The 17,422-nt window shown below is 41.6% G+C and overlaps 1 protein-coding gene across 1 annotated transcript in view; it reads right to left on the bottom strand.

The window, feature by feature from the left end:
• Nucleotides 1-10,917, bottom strand: part of BEAN1 (brain expressed associated with NEDD4 1) — a 65,150-nt gene extending 54,233 nt beyond the window's left edge. The window contains exons 1-2 of the mRNA XM_075101349.1: nucleotides 10,539-10,917; nucleotides 9,461-9,535 (exon numbers count right to left, since the gene is read on the bottom strand). Of these exons, the coding sequence (XP_074957450.1) occupies nucleotides 9,461-9,535; nucleotides 10,539-10,569 (106 nt within the window). The 5' untranslated portion in view covers nucleotides 10,570-10,917. The remainder of the gene's footprint in view (nucleotides 1-9,460; nucleotides 9,536-10,538) is intronic.
• Nucleotides 10,918-17,422: the final 6,505 nt, after the last annotated feature.

Here is a 17,422-nt window from a genome sequence, read left to right as displayed (position 1 = left end):
GGAACTCAGTCTGATAGAGTGGGGAAGGATTTTTGAATAATCTTAATAAAGCCTTGAGTAAATTTATGGAGACATAAACTCAGGTTTGGTTTGCAGAGACATTAAATCCTATATAGTAGGGTCTGCAGCTCTGCATGAAGCCAAATCTTTTACTTGCTCCTCAGTTGAAAGATTGAAGCCACTTCCCAGGACTACTGTTGATACTTGCAGGCTGAGTAGAAAACTGAATCACTCATCTCTGCCTAGAGAGGGGGGAAAAGAGTAATTTTATCTTGTCCTTTGATAGTGTACTATGGTTCCTTTTATCTTTATGCATAGAGACATGCATGAACAGAAATTTCCCACTCTCAAAGGAGAGATAATACCAGCCTAAGCCCTGTAACTTAAGCAAAGCAGAATTTCAGGCCATGCTGATATTCACCTGTGCAAAACATTTGCACAAGAAATGCGAGTGCTGGTGGGAGTGTCATCATTTGTCATATCTGAACAGGAACACCCCTTCCTAGTCCAAAAGTTCTGAGGGTATGCCTGAGGAGAGAGCAGTCAATGCAGATGCAACGCCAGCAAGCAACAAGGTGTTCAGCTTTCACTGGCTACTCAAAATAACTGTTTTGTTTATGTCCATAAACATTCAAACAGCAGCTGCATGATACAGAATTTAAAACGGAGCTGGGGAATCTCTGTGCAAAGAAGAGTAAGTTGTTTTTTTTTTTGTCACGTTAATTGCACATTACAAAATATCCCATGGAATGCCAGTGACCATCTAAAACACACCGAGCAAATAATTGAAAAAAGAACTTGTTATGTAAATGTATTCCAGTTTCTTAGGTTAAAAATCTGTTAACATACTGCAAGGAATGAACAAATTAATGGAGATCCGGAAGTCAGAAAATTATCCAGGAAAAGAGGGGAAAAGACCCTCCTACATTCCTAAGTTATTCAAAGAACTTTTTTTCCCCAACATCTCACTAGTAGTGCTATTGAAAGTGGTCTTGTTTTGATGGTAGATAAAAGGAAACTATTTTCTGACAAGGGCGTCTGAGTGCACAAATGGATACACTGACATAATTTAGTTGCATAGTTTTGTAGGGCCTTCCAATAATGAGAAAGAGAAGTAAAATAGACAGAAAATAGTTCATTAATGACAGAATAAAAAGTTTTTAAGCTTGACAAGGAAGACCTTTGTGCAGAAAGACTCTTTGGAAATCAGCTTTAAATTTCATTACACTGCTAGAGCTGTATTCAGGTTACTATATGTGAGCAATCTAAAACATTCCAAATACAGGCAATAAAAGTTCAAGTCCAACTTGAAAACCACTGTAGTCATGCAGCAGGCAGGGACAGAGGTGGGCATCACATTCAGTGTGGGACTGACTGAACAGATAACAACGTTTAAGTTCTAGGCAATAAAAATTCTTTTGAGACAGTTTCATTTGTGAGAAAACGCATTACTATCCAAGATGATGTTTCTATCTCAGTAGAGGCTAGCACAAAATATTTTGTCTTTAAAGTATGTTTCATCCTGGGGTAAAATGGATTTGAAAACAGTTTTACTACATATGAGAGGGAGCTGACCAAGTCTCTTTTGGAGAAGCATTTCCCAGTTCTAAGCCCACCTGTTCCCAACTGGAGCATGCCATGCAATGGCGTGCTGATGGTTTTCAAAGTTTCAAATTTAGGTTAAGGCGCAAAATGCGATGCACAAAAGTAATCCACAAGTTAACCTGCACCATTAAAATACACCTAATACTTTATAGCATTATCAAAGTTTGTATTTTACTATGTTAGTAATACCACAATTTTTTCTTTTTATTCAAATGACCATTGCATTATGTATCTGTTAAAGTGGGTACGCACTTCTCTCATCAACCACTGGGTCTGATAATGCCCTGATCACCAACCAGCAGGAACTATTCTCTGCAGTGTAACTTTGCACTTTGTAAAAATCATAGTCCTCATTCTTGCCTGCAGCCTGGCTTTGTAACCTTCGTAACCAGCTGTGGGAAGACAGTCGTGGTGAAGGACCCTCCAGTGACACAGAGATGATTTAACAACTCTTGACTTTGGCAAGAGGATAAGAGAATAAACAACACATGGCACATGTTAGTTTGATGCCTAATGTTCTGCTGTGCTTACATGATTTAGGTAAGCACAGCACAGAAAGCTGTGCAAAACACAATAGAAGGAAGAGAGATTCTTATCTCTCTGGTGACTTCTCCTGCCCCTCAATTCCTCAGTATCTTTGCATTGATGGCCACTAAAGAAATTTACAATAACCTTAAATCAGAGGACAGACACAAAATGTCATTTCTATACTGTTAAGGTATCTTGATACTACCTTTAGCCCTGCATTATACCATGCTGTCCTTGGCTATATATGGGAATCATAGTTTTACATCTTTGACAATCTGGGAAAAAATTCTTGTTCTGGGAAAAAGCATCTACGCTTCAGCACTCCTGAAGCATGATCTTATGTCTCCAACTTTGGGAAAATTTCCAATTTACAACTTGGCTCATTCAGTAGAAACATCTTTTTAATCAGAAGCACAGAAATGTGGCTCTGAACATAGCTTTTATTTATTTATTTATTTAAGACTCTGAACATAGCTTATTTTTTAATTATTTATTTTAGACTTCTATCAGGTTTTTAGACATCTTTCAGGTTGGTTAATAGGATCAAGTTGCTAAAGCAGTTTCCACTTGTTTCCATTTAGGACTGTGCTGTTCTAAAAGGAAAGTCTTTTGTAAAAGTGGCCATGTATATACAACATCTTTGTTGCTGTATTCTGATTTTGCGGGAGTTCCTGATTGGGACTGATGCCAAGAAATGTACTACACAGCATGCACCCCACTGCACAATAGCATCAATACGTTGCAACTGCTTTTTCAATCTATTATTGAATGTCCCATATTCTTTCTAAAAGAACATCTGATTCCAGAAATGTGTATATTGTGAGGAGCATGTTTATTAGCGTAATTTAACATGCTCTTCAAACGATCCATAAAAGTCATCCCAAATAGCAGCTCTCTGTTGCTCCTCTTCGCAGTGTGTGTGTGTTCTTTCTCTAGCAGCAAGTTCTAGGCCAAAACAGAAATTGCTTTGGATTCACGTTCCTCTCCCGATATGTCTGAGAGGCAGAGTTATAATTACAATACGAAATGACTAGATATTGTTGGGCTACTTGTCAACATGGCACCTGCAATAAACCAGGAGTGTTAATTTGTCATTCAGAGCTTTTAATGTCTGTTCAAGACTGCAGGGTTTTTACATTTGTTTGTTGAACGGGGAATGAGGATCACATAGTAAGCTGCTTAATTACTGCACCTTTAGAGGCAAGTTTCAGGGCAATACATTAGGATGACAACAAGGAAACATGGTTTACACATTTCTAAAAACTCTAGTCTCTTCTGTTCTCTGTTGGGCTTTCTATGACCTACTTTTTTAATACAGTGTTGTACTTCTTGCCAGTTGTTTGGGCAATGACTTGCATACTGTGTGCATGTGGAAGGTGAAAATGGCCACTGTGTACCTCAGTAGTCTAACTTGTAAAAAATCATAAATGGGGAGCGTTTAGCACAAAACATTGACCTCTGCTAATAAGGGGAGATGATTAAGCGTGGATTAGAAGCAGAGTTCAATATGAGGTTGTCTGGGACTAAATAGCTCGCAATCTGCTGGGTACACTGCCATGTACTATATTACTTGCTCCCCAGAGGATCTGGGATCTCTTTTGTAAAGCTCATCTCCTTAAGATCCTGAGTCCTTGCTGTAGAAATTCCTGATTGAACACTTTTGTTTAAGTTGGGGCCTGTTTTCAATGCTTAAAAATTTGAAGCAGCCTATTAAATGATTTAGAGTGACTCAAAGCTGTTCTACTGACTGGTGTTCCAACTTGCTGGTGCAAAATATGTCACTTCTATGTATCTCTTGGGTTTCCCAGTGGAATAGAGACCTACCTGTATTTGTGATGTACCTAGAAAAACATTACAGGCCAGCTGTACTTACTTCCCTGTCCTAAGTTAAGTGGGAACTGAAAGTTGAGGTTAAGTGTAACTTCAGAATATTCAGGTTGTCTATGGACAATTAATTGTTACATAAAATAGTTGTATGAAAAAGTAAAAGTAGAACAAATATTCTGGAAATTGTCTTGCAGCAAGTCTCTTCCTTCAACCTCCAGAACAAAGACAGATATGGGATTGGACAAAGATGGAAAAAAAGATGCTACAAGAGAAAATAGCTAATGCAGTATTTTGTTAGCAAGAGTCAATGCCAAGTAATGGACAGATAGTAATCTAGGATCCAGGAGAGCCTTGCTTTCTCCTTAAATTGCTATGTAATCTAAAGCAATTAATTTTTCCACCAAACTTTTTTTCTCTTCCTGCCTTTTGTGTTATCTAGACACCTGCAATCTGCAAGGACAAGGCCAGTTACTTTGTGCAGGATCTAGCACAATAAAACTTCAGTCTTAGTCGGGTCTTTTAAGTAAGTGTCCATGGTTCTGGCAGAAGTAATCCTGTAACAATTTTGCAGCTAATTCAAAATAAAGCTAGGATGCTGAAAACCTGTAAGGATCAGATGCTTACAGAGCTGCTTCTCTTAAACCGTGAAACTAACAAAGATTAGTTGCCACTAGGAGAGATTCAGAAGTAAAAAAAGTAAAAACTGTATGTGTTTCATTGTTTCTTTTTATAATGCTTCTAATGAAGAAAGAAAACAATTGCTGGAAGTCCTCATTTTAGTGATCAAAGTAAAGGGATTAACACGCTTGCAACTAAAAACAGCAATTAAAAGATAAGAAACTTAGAATTAAAGAGGACAAAGAAACAAAGTGTCATAGAAGCACTATTTGCATTAAGAACAGACAGTGATTGAGTGGCTTTGGCTGGAATGTCCTCCAGTGAATTATCTTCACACAGGTCCTTGAAGACTGTAGGTGTCTCAATGTCACATAATGTCATTATTGTTAAAAAACAGTCTGAGGGATTTCAGGAAGTTCTAGCAAGATATGTGTTAAGTCTTGGAGCTAAAATCACTGTTTGCATAAATGCTGTCAAAGGTAACTGAATTGCTTGCCTCTGCCAGCTCTGAATTTGAGGCCAAATTTTCAAAGCATCTGAAGATAGAGACTCTAAGTAGATTTCACAAAAGCTCATTATCAATTACTTGTCCACCTCTCCTGCACAAAGGCGTCTGGGCATCTACTGCATTTTTAGGTGCTTGAACATATAGATCAAACACAATCATTATATAATAATGAAATGTCAGACTGCAAGAGTTAATAGCGCTCAGCACCTCTAGAACATATCTCCCCCCTGCTCTTCCCTGAGAGGTTTCTCAGTATGGCTGCTTGTACCAGTTTGATGAGATCCCCTTCAAAAACTAAAGCATCGTTTCTATTTATTTGATAGGGAGCAGGGTTGGACTCCGCTCTCTATTTTTGCATAGTAGTTGGATACGAATGAACTCTAATCTACTATTCTCTCCACTAAAAAAATATCAGGAATGGGAGGTAGGAGTTGGGAGAAGCTGCTGAAACTAAAGCATTAAGTCAGTAGTTAGAGTGGAAATGAGTGATTCGGAGTTGTCAGCCTACATCCTTGTAAACGAGGATGAGAAATTGTCAGGCTTGGAGAGAAACTGGTATGTTCCTAGTGCGGATTCCAGTCTAATAAATGAAAAGGTGAAGAAATCATTCTTGATGTAACTGAGATGATTTCAAGCTATCATAAAATAAGTTGATGGCAGAAAGATACTGAGCAGGATATGACTTATTAGGGGAAAAGAACAAAGAATTCTGAGGTGTGGTTCTGGAAGTATTTGAATATCCTTCCCTTCTGCACAGCTGGATTTATTAAAGCCTGAAGTGCAACGTGGAAGACTGTAGGGACAGATGGGTGCCTTCAGAAAACATCCACACTTTTGAGAAAAAAAAATCAGCTAAGGAAACTAAAGAGCAGGTTATTCTGGGGATTAAACTTTGCTGTGCACTTAGAGAAGAGGGGGCAACTAGAGCATGTGTTTCCCTCACTGCCTGGCATCAGAGACATACATGGTTTCTGGCATTCTCTGTTAGAGAAGAGGGAGACCGGTAATGGGTGTTTGACATTGGTGCTTTGATCACTGACACTTTGCAAGGCATCCCACAAGTGCAATATACTGCTGCGGGGTGCAGAAGTCTCGGTGCAGATCTATCAGTCTGTCTCTTACGCTTCCTGGCGTAACGTACTCTCCCCAGGACACCAGCTTGCAGCAAAGCTGTCACGCACAGGCTTGAAACAATCTCTTGTCTCTTTGTAAGTCTCAAACCTGCTGCAACCAACAGAACCACTGTCAGGTATTTGTACAGACCCCAAATCACCCAGATTCGTCACCTGTTTGAACTGAGGCACTGGGGTCCACCTGTGCATATGACTGAGAAGTTATGTTCATTGAGTACTGACCCCCTGATAATTGTGTTAAACTGACTGAGTTTGGAGACTGTTCTGGGAAAAATAAAGGACTTGCCATCAAGAATGAGAGCTACAGACTCCCTGGTCTGTAGCAGTGGAGAGAGCATTTTATTCTTGCTGTGTGCAGAAAGATTTCCTTGTTTATGAGCAGCAGTTTGTTCAACCTTCCACCGTTGTCCTGGGTGTCAGAGCACAGCTAGCGGTGCTGTAGTCAATGACAACACAGCTGGTGGCCAGTTGTGCAGTTACAGTGTGTGAGTGAATGCTGAGGGACAGCATCCAAAGTGTCTACTCAAGGGTCTACCAGTTTCAGGGTCAGGATGTTTGGCGCTTCTCCTTTGTAGGAAGTATGTCCCTGTGCCTGGCTTAGGTGGGTGTTCATGCAGAAAGAGGAGAGTGCCACGCTCTGAATGCTTTTGTTCCTTCTTGATTTTGTGAGATAATTCTGTTTAGCAAGAGGAAGTTTCTAAGATCTATAAAGGTTACAACACAGGAGTCAATGCTGGGTTTTAAAATGCTGTCTGCATATTTGATAGTTTCGTTTTTCCCAATTTATGCATCCAAATTAACGTTTTACATACCCCTGGACGTTCCTTGTGCTCTTAGATGTAACAGCAGAGACATATAGTTCAATAGGGTTATCATATAGATCTCCTAATATTTAAATACATAACTATATAATCACTTAATGGTTGTGACTTCAACCACACGGTACCAAGTCCATTCAATACCCAAGAATGGACCACCTTGCCTGGACTTGGCTTGTGTGACTTTGACCTGTACAAGATGCAGCATTCCTGAGGCACAGCTGACTCTGTATGAGAAAAGCTGTAGTCCTGCTCCTGGGCCTTTGCACTTGCTTAGGAAATTCAGCGTTGGGAGAGGAAACGGGTCTAGCACCTGGCATACATGAATTCTGTATAGCTGGAGAATCCACTATGTAGTCTCCTTCCTGTAGTACATTGCAACACCCTGGGATAACACCAGTCTCCTTCCATGCTCACTATGAAAGCATAATATAAGCCACAGTTTGGTTTGTTGGGGTTTTTTTTTTGGTTATTGCCCACCTGGTATTGTGTTACTGTTATCTGTTACTGTCAGTAGAACATCTGACAGTCTAGGCATTACAGTATTTAAACACGATAGCCCTTGTGTAGAAGGCCAGAATGTCAGGCTCGGCTGAACTGTACTCAGTTAAGGACAAAGCAAAACAAAAATACTGTCTTAAGAACACTTAATTTCAAAGAGATGTGGGCACCCATTTGGAAATTAGGCAACACTCAGACTTCTCTGAACTGTTTGCTGCAACAATTCTATTACAAAACTCCATTAATCTAAAATTAATGCAATAGAAAGTTGTCTTGCCATGAAGAAGCGGTCTCTCTGGGAAGGGCAGTGGCAAGGAAAAATCTGAGCCTAAGCGTCAAGGAACACGAAAGTGAAGAATGGATAGGAAATTATGTTATTCTGATATGAATCCCCAAACTAAACATATACTGGCTACATATGCAATCAAGTGCTATGAAATGTCCTTTCATACACAACGTAAAACAGTTCTGTTCAAAAATAATCTAAACAGTATTTTTGCAATATTAACCTGTAACAACCTAAGCACATGAAGTTTTTTTTTTTGCCAAGTCTACGGGCAATTCACTAATAAATGGGTAGACTGCCACATGTAGCTAAACTAATGTAAGTATTTACAATTTCCTGTCATTTTTGTATTGTTAGTATGTATTTTCTATGACTTAGGTGATGACAGTTGGTCACCTATTAGGTAACCAGAGGGTGAACAATTGTAATCAGCAGCTACTAATTTTCAACTTGGCTCTTGAGCCCAACTTTAACATGTTTTTTTCTAGGAGTTTAAGGGATTACCAGGCAAACTGAAAGACAACACTTTGCGTTTACTTGGTTTTGCACTATCTTCAGCTTTAGCAACCAAACTCTGCTGCTAGTTACCAAAGTTATCTTAGAGGTAGATCCTACAAATACCTAGTGTTGGCATAAGCTGGTCTTGACACTACAAATAACTTCTCCACGTTGGTAGGTTGCAGCAGTGAACATTAAGTGTGATAGTATTCCTGCTCTGTGAATGATAGTAGCTGCCTGACTTTGTTGTTCCTTTGTGCATGTTCCTAAGTAAATAAGAGAACTTTTTGCCTGTTCTTTCTTTAAACTTCAGGTTTACTCATATGATTTTTCACCCATGATGGGCATCTTAGCTTGAAAGTTATTACTGAAGTCATAATATAGTTACATTTCAGCATGGCTTTTCTTGAGCTGCAGCACTTGTTCTGAGAGATATCTTGGTTGTTTTAATTGTTGTGCATATATTTTTATCATTAGGCTTTCTTTCATCCTAGAGATTGGACGTGCTGCTCTGCTTCCCTGCATACATGTGGTTTTCTGCCAGAATAGGACCAGTGACAAGGGCAGAATTGGCTCCTGTAATGTTACATTTCCTTTTCAAAAAACTTTCACGTAATAACGACAAAAGTCAGCCATAAAAAGGAGAGAAGGAAGGCAAATGTCAGAAATTGTTTTATTTCAATGATTTGAAGTAATTTTTAGCCACATTTGTTTCACTAGTGAGTGCCAAAATTATATAAATTTTGACTGATGTCAGTGTGCTCAATTTGTAGATCAGTTTTAGCAGCAATGTGCTAATTTGTTGTTGTGGGAGAAAATGCTGAAAAGGAGGATTTTTTTTTCCCCAAAAAAAGGAAATATTGAAGTACTCGTACCTGACACTAAATTTTATGGTCCTCTATTTCAGACAATTCTCTCACTCATTTGTGTGTTTTGTCTGTATAAAGATCACAAGGTTAAGTCAATTTCGGTTAACTCAGTTGTTTTCTTAGTCAGGAAGCTATTTGCTTTTTAATGGGTTGATGTTTATCTGCTAGAGAACTTTAAATATAATAGTCCTACAGCTGTACATGACTGCAGGGCATGCCATTAATGCAGCTAAAAAAAAAAAAAACCCAAACAATAAGAGACTACTTACAGAGACTGGAATAATTGCTTCCTATTCCAATACGGATGGAGCTTCCAGAGATGAGAGGAAGATGGAAGAAAAGAACTAAGGAGGGAAAAATGGGGAAAAAAAGACCTTAATAACAGTTCATTTTTGTTTTGCACCCAGATGTCAGCTGAAGCCACATCGTGTTGTCAATATACACCCGCTTTCTCTGGGGCAGGGTTACATATACGTGCAGATGCAGCTCGAACGGGTGTGAAAAAACCCCAAGCAAGTCATTGCTTCATACTTCCAGGAATCACTCCAGTGCAGGAAAAATTATGGATGACTTTAATGCCTCTTAGATTCAAAAATCCATGTATAAACAAGAATGTGTTATATAAATATGCTAATTATTGTTGTGAAGTCATTCACCAGCCTCTGAAACGGGCACCTACCATTGTAAAACAAAATAACTTGTTTCCTAATTTGTTTAAGTGCATCTTGAATACATTAGGCGTGTGTGTGTCAAACTGGGTTGGAATAAATTTATTCTAAAATTTGATACACATACTCCCCCTATCATTTAAGCTTTAATATTTATAACTTGCACTTCAAAGATTTATACTTGCGGGCAACAAAACGCACACGAGTAGAACGTGTCCTAAATCACAAAATGTTTAGATTTCTTAAAAGCTGGGCTTGTTCGCGCCTGTAAAATACGAGCCCCTGCCAGTCACTCGGCTGTTGAGAGCCTTTGTGCCGTGCTTTGCCGCGGCTGTATGCACCCCCAGGTGCCGCACGCTGTCCCCCGAGCCGCGGGGACGGTCCTGCCTCCTGCCCCTCGCCCCTCGTCCTCCTCGGCGGGTTCTGCCCTCGGAACCCGCCGCTCGCCGCCGCAGCCGCGCCCCGCGCCGCAGGGGACGCAGCCGGGGCGGGCGGGGGGTGTTTCTTTTTTGGGAGGGGGTGCCCGACCAACAGAAACTTTCCGCGGAAGCCCTCCGCCGCCCGCCCCGGGGCCGCGTCCTGCCCGGCTGCGGACCGACCCCCGCCCCGCCGGGCGCCCCGCCGGGCCCCCCGCGCCGCCGCCCCGCGCCGCCGCCCCGCGCCGCCGCCGCCGCCTTACCCCAGCCCGCAGCGGCCGCCGTTGTCTCCATGCGCCTCCGCCGCGGCTCCCCGGCGGCGGGCGGGCGGGCGGCGAGGCGGGCGCAGCCGCCGCCGGGAGACGCGCCCCGCCGCCTCCTCCTGCGTGCGGGGCCGGAGCGGCGGCGGCTGGAGGGAGCCGGCGCCCACGGGCGGAGGGCGGGGGGAGGCGGGTGACCTCCGCCCCGCGGGGGCCGGCCGGAGCATCCCCTCCCCTGCCCGGCCTCTGGCCGAGGCGGGGAGGGACGGAGCCGGGGCCGCCCGGCGGGGGGCGGGCGGCGGCCGGGCCCGAGGGCAGCGGGGACCCCGGGGCGCGGGGGGGCGGCAAGGCCTGCGGGGAGCGGGGCCCGGAGGCGGCGGGGCCGCCGCAGGCCGCACGGCGGGCCGGGCCCCCCGCGGGGTGCTCGGGGCTGTACATGGTGCGGAGGGGCCCGGACCCGGCCGGGGGCGGCTCCTCAGCTCCCGGGGCCTGGGGTAACCCCGGCTCTGCTCCTCCCCCTCCCTCCTGCAGCCCCTGGGGAGAGGGCAGGAAAGCGGCAGGGACGGTGCGGGGTTTGCAGCCTGGATAAGGAGCTGTAGGCAGATGACCGCTCTTGAAAGCCGAGTGCAGCCCCGCACTTTGGCTAAAAGGGAGGGACTGCCTGGGAATAAACCCGCGGGGATAGACGGGGATTAGCCGAGCAGTGCAGAAGAAATAATTCGCTGTGGCTGGATGGGGGCCAGAAGAAGAATGTAGTCCAAGTAGGAGCTAAACCCACTTTGCAATAGTAAGATCTGCTCGTTACCAGGGATCTTGGAAACGTTTCTCATTGTGAATGATAAATACCCTAGTGCTAGAGACGGAGAAAATAGGGTTCATTGGGTACTAAAGCATACGAGCTTACATAATTGGTTGCTTACCTCTAAGAAAAGTGCATCATTAGCTGCTTAGGTAAAGAATGCAAGAAATAAGGCCTTTTTTGGCACAACCTGTCAGCAGTTTGGACTTTTTTAGGAACCAGCCTTTAATGGCAGTTTCTTTCTCCTGTGCATGCATTAGCCCTGCAGGCACTTGCAGGGTGGTCCCGCTGGTACCACTTGTGAGTGAGAGAAATGGAAATGGATGTTCCACGAGCATGTAGGCAGCATTCTGTACTTCCCTGCCCCCGGATGGCTTTGTAGTCTGGCGAGCAAGTTCCCTCACACTGGAACAACTTTACTGTCACTATCTATGCCATTTAATTTCTCTTTGGAACAAGTTTGGGGTGGATGTAAAGTGAACTCTCTAGACTTTCTGTAAAAAGTTTCCTGCTGTTATTGATCACCTTTTCTTTCTTTATTATACTTTTTAAATCCAGGCAAACATTAAGCGAGTCCAAGACAGTTGAAATGAAGGTTTACTGGACATTTACAAGTACATTTCATTATGGCTTAGGGATAGCTGTGCCTTTTGCCGAAACTATAGTACACATCCCTACCCTAACATCCCTCAAAATGCTGCTGCAAAAGTTATCTTGTGATGAATTTCTTCTCCTCAGAATATTTGACTTCTTGAAAGACTCCTTCACTATTGTTTCAATAAATGGAAACCATATTGCTTCGTTTTAGGGCTCTATGTTGTTTAGTTATGGCATGAAGGTGTGAATCTGTATATGTATCAGAAAAGCTGATTTTCTTCATGTTGTTTTTCTGGATTTAGCCATAGTATCAGTATTAACTTTAGTCCTGACAGACTTATGTTTGACTGAAAAATCTACGCTTAGACTATTATATAAGCTGACAAACTGTGGAGAATATAGAGGCCTTAGTAACTGACCTTGACTGCAGGGGAATTTCTTAGTGTTTGGTAGTTCTGAACACACATGCCCACACCTACACCCATCCCCACACCCACCCCAATCTCAGCCTGGCTTTAGACCCCACTCTGTGACAGTGTTGTACTTTATGTCTAGTAAGAATTGCAACTACTTCTGAGACAGAGAACATTTGTTTCTGGGTCAGACAACACAATGTACAACATAGGATGGGCTGGGAGAGCTGGGTTTGTTCAGCCTTGAGAAAAGGAGGCTCAGAGGGGATCTCATCTCCATGTACTAGTACTTAAGGGGTAGCTACAAAGAAGATGGAGACTCCCTTTTTACAAGGAGTCACATGGAGAGGACAAGGGGGAATGGACACAAGTTCCTCTTGGGGAGATTCCGATTGGACACCAGAGGGAATTTTTTCACAGTGAGGACAGTCACCATTGGAATAATCTCCCCAGGGAAGTGGTTGACTTGACCACGTTGGACACCTTCAAGAGTCGTCTGGACAGGGAGCTGGGCCGTCTTGTTTAGACTGTGCTCTTCCCAGAAAGGTTGGACTAGATGATCCCTGAGGTCCCTTCCAACCTGTGGTTCTGTGAAGCCTACAGAAACATCCTCACAGTTAAAAATAACTTTTTTGGTATTTGTTTGTACTCAGCATGCTCATCTTGAATCTACCTAAATGTTGTATAATTTGCTCACTCCACTAATTTCCAAATCTGCATCACATGCATATGGAGATGGGGCAGTTTTTTACCCTTTTATCTTGTGTGTGTTTCAGCTTTTAGGGGTTCCTGTTTTTCTTGTTCACTTGTGCATCTGAATAAAACCTGGGTGTGTTGTGGAATTTGGGCCAGACTCTCATTTGCACACATAGTGCAGTACCTCAACAGTGATGTGTTGTGTCAGGGTGATATTATGGGTGGTTTACTTGGTTATTTGTTTCTTTTTGTTGCTTCTGCTTTTCTGTTTTGGTAAAATAGATTTGTATTAAAGAAAATTTTCCCCAGATAAATTATTTATTACATAGCATTTTGCTTACGGACTGTATTTGGGAGAGCTGGAACAAAGATAAAAAATATTCAGAACTGCTGCTGCTTGTATCTATTTACATTGGGTTAGCTTGTCTTTCTCAAAACATCACAAAACAAGTAGGACCAAAGCAGCATCTGTCTCTGGTGGTTTGTGGCCTGTGTGTCCAGTCTGAATTCTGTCGCTTTCTCAAGAAAGTTTTTTCCTAGTCTTTTGAAATAGGGAACATGACAGACTAAGAGCTCAAGTGCATTGAGATAAGGTTCAGAATGGCATTCCTTATGGATGGAGCTATACAAAGTTGCCATCCTCGGTGGGTGTTTCCCAATTTACTGATAAGGGAAAATCAGTGAGAAACCCCTGCTGAAGACAGATAATTTTATTCTTGGATGATTTTACATTTTCTTCAATCTAGGGACTTCATTATAAAACTGTACCCGTACAGTTAGTGCAGTCTGCTGAAGTGACAGACTTCCTCAACTCAGCTCACCATCTCCTGTGGTTTCTTGGAGCTCAGTGCTGCTTAAGTGTAGTAGCTGCCGTGCTACCTGCGTGGACCTTTTGTGACAGCCAATTTTTGTAAGGCAAAATAAATTTTCCTGCTCTAATGAGATCTTTTTGACTGAGAAGTTTTATTTATTAGTAACAAGACATTTGGGGGATACTCTTAATCATATTTTTTATTTTTTTTTAATGGAAAAAGTGGTAATGAAATAAATGTCAGTTGGATTATACAATTAGTCTTAGATAAAATGCCTCAGGATGAGCAAAATTGGTTAATTGTTGTTTACGGGAACAGGAAAGTGTTTTCTGTGTAGAAAATTTTGTGCCTTGTCGGTGGTAATATGACTGATCTAGCAGCAGTGATATTTCATCAGTGCTAGCTGCTGTAGGAGTCTCATCACCAAATGTATGCACATATATTTGCCTTCACGTTACTTGGCCAGGTCTTACGCCAGCTCAGCCAGCCCTGCACCTGTGCTAGACCAGCTGTGCCAGAAGTGCTGGGCATTCCCAGTGCTCTGTCATTTATGATTGCACCAGGCCCTGGGCTAGGGTACTACCTTGCTGGGAGTGTCCACCGTGTGGCAGACCAGGCTGTATAAATCTGTGCTCGCTGCTGAAAACAAAAGAGGTCAGGAAAAGGGGGACTGGAATTTGATAGGAAGCATCTCATGCTTTCACAGCTTGCTGTGTTCTGAAATGTAATCAAAAGAATCCTTTGAAGGAAAATTTTTCAAATTATTCTCTTTTGGGAAAAAAAAAACCCACAACCAACCCAGATGTTCATTCTGCTTTCTCAAAAATTTACTTAGGATACGAAAAAGACAGTCATATTTTGCATGGAGAGTCTTAATACCTAACTTCTATTTTCAACCTAATTTTTGTAAAAAGCCCTAAAATTGTTGAAAGTGTTTTTCAGATATTTTTAACATAATTTGCCATTAGAGGATGGAGCAGCGGTACAAACTTGATATTTGTAGGCATAAATCTGTGCACTAATTTTTTGCTGTCCTTGCTCCCATCATTCAGTTGAAGACCTTTCCCATTGATCTCACAGAGCTGTGGAACAGCGTATGTTGGAAGGGGCTTCTAGAGGTCACCTGTTCATCCTCTGACTAAAAGCAGATCCAGGTAGGGGAGGTTGTCCACAGCCTTGTCCAGCTGAGTCATGGACATCTCCAAGGTGGGAGGCTCAAATCTCTCTGGCCCCTATTCCCATGATACCTATCCTCATGGGGAAACTTTTTTCCTTATATCTAATCCACATTGTGTTGTAACATGTATCCATTGCCTCTTATGGATATATAAAGGGTCTGTCTCCATCTTCCTCCTGATATGCAGCTGAAGGCAGCAATGAGATTCCCCTAAGCCTTCTCCAGGTTGAAAAATCCAATATGATCAGTCTCTCCTTGCACAGACACACTCCAGTCCCCTAATCATCTTGGTTACCCTCCACTGGGCTCACTCCAGTGTACTGATGTCTTTCTTGTGTTGGGGAGCCCAAAGATGCCCATAATGCTCCAGATGCAGTCTTTCAAGTGCTGAATTGAGGGCAATAATCTCTTCAGCAGAAGGCAGGCAGGAATCCAGGTAGGTACTTTTTGCATATCACTTTTCTTAAGTCATTTTTTTTGATTCAGCTTATTCCTACAGTAAAGATACATTCTGTTTGTATGGGAACCTGCTTAGATGACAAGAGCGCCTTCTGAAGAGTGTTTCGGAAAGTGGTTTTTCTGTTAGTTTCACTCATTTCCAGAAGTAAAGACCTTTTTAAATTTCAGTATAATGACTATGAGCAATATATATTTTTTGATGTTGTTGTGGCAATATATATTGTTTGATGCTAAGTACTGTTCTTACGGTTGATGAGCCCACCTGCTGCTGAATTTAAATGGAAAAGGAGCAGTTCTGGCTGATTTCAGGTTCAAGGCAACTTCTATTTGCCTTATGCAATAAATCATTTCACTACCTATGGAGCTACTCGCATGAGTAGAGTAAATAGGATTAGCCTCACGTGGGCAACTGTTTTACTTTATTTTAAATGGGAGAGTCTGAGATATTACATGCAAATTGTAGCTTGGATTTTAGCACAACTGCTGTATAATTCCCTTTGTTCAGTCCGGATTTTACTTCCCTCATTTTAACACAGCCCACACCACACCCCCCTCATTTTTATGCTGTCGTTCAAGCAGGAGTAATGGGAAGCAATGAAATCAGTTATGGTTTTGAGAGCTGTTGTGAATGGAATTCCTGAAGGGTTAGGATGGGTGGTTAGATTTTTAAATTGTTTTATTTGTTTAATATTCACTCAACTACATTTCTAGGAAATGTTAGTGTGAAGATAGTTTTCAGGTTAGCACTTTTCAAGCAATAGATTTGAATATGATCAAAGAAAATGAATTCCCAGGAAGATCCTAAAGATTTTTTTGAGTTTGGGCATATCGTAGAATTACTAACAAAAGGAAATTTCTTTGTGCTAAAAGCTCTTTTAATGAAAAAGATGGAATTTTAAATATACAAAGTTGCTGTATAACATTTTTCAGCTAGCATTTAGGTAAATGTATTTTGAAAAATATTTTCTAGGGGTTTAAATCAAGTCATTTGGTTCTTTAGGCATAAAATATGTCAAGGAAAAGTAATTTTAAATTATTAATACAGATAAAACATATAAATAAAAAATATTTTACTTCAGCACCAAGGCCCAAAGGCAGAGGTCATGTTCTTTTACAGGCCATGTAAAGAAAGGAGATCTAGAAGGAAGTGGCTCTTCGTTCTATTCCTGTAGTTGCTATGTTGAGAAAGTATTCTGTAGGAATTTTATGTCATGCTGAAATTCTCAGAGGCTGTTTTTCTGATTTATAAAGCTACCAACTGTCTTTTTCTATGGAACAAAAGATGCTCTTAGGCTTTGGAAGGGGGCCAGATTAAGTTTCTTATTTATTCACCTGCTTGCAGACGTTTGAGGAAGATGGTGAGCTATGCTGCTGTTGCCTTCTGTGTATATATATTTTTTTGAGTGTGTATGTGCTAGGAAATAATTGGGTCCAAGGTTGTTATTGAAAAGCCAATAATATTTCCCCTGCCTGTGACTTCAGTCTTCCTGATGCCAACTGAATTAATGTTTAAGGATGTAGAATGGAAAATTTGATCTCAGTGTTCTTTTCCCTCTCATTCTGTGACTCCTTAATTAAATTTATAGTTAATTATGCAATTTAATTTGTGTCGACCTTTCAAGGACCTTAAAGCATCTGACAGTGAATGCAGAGTCTCAGTGTTTATTTCCATGAGTCCTTGTATGAATTTATCAAAAATTCTAACGGTACTTTTGGAATTAAAGATGACCAACTAACAAATAGTAACGTATGTGTCCCAGGTATTACATAAATATAAATATGCACAATATATAAAAAGAAATACTGAATTATGTCATACACAGCATTTAAAATTAAGTAACACCACCACCACCAGTAATAATAGTAATTCTGCATGTCAGAATATTACAAAAAAATTTCATATGTTGCAGTTCCTTGACTTAGATGTCCCACTT

The sequence above is a fragment of the Phalacrocorax aristotelis genome, chromosome 8, assembly GCF_949628215.1.
Source record: "Phalacrocorax aristotelis chromosome 8, bGulAri2.1, whole genome shotgun sequence".
Taxonomy (NCBI): Eukaryota; Metazoa; Chordata; class Aves; order Suliformes; family Phalacrocoracidae; genus Phalacrocorax; species Phalacrocorax aristotelis.
The sequence above is the reverse complement of the archived record's forward strand: the minus strand, read 5'-3'. Positions and strand labels throughout refer to the sequence as shown.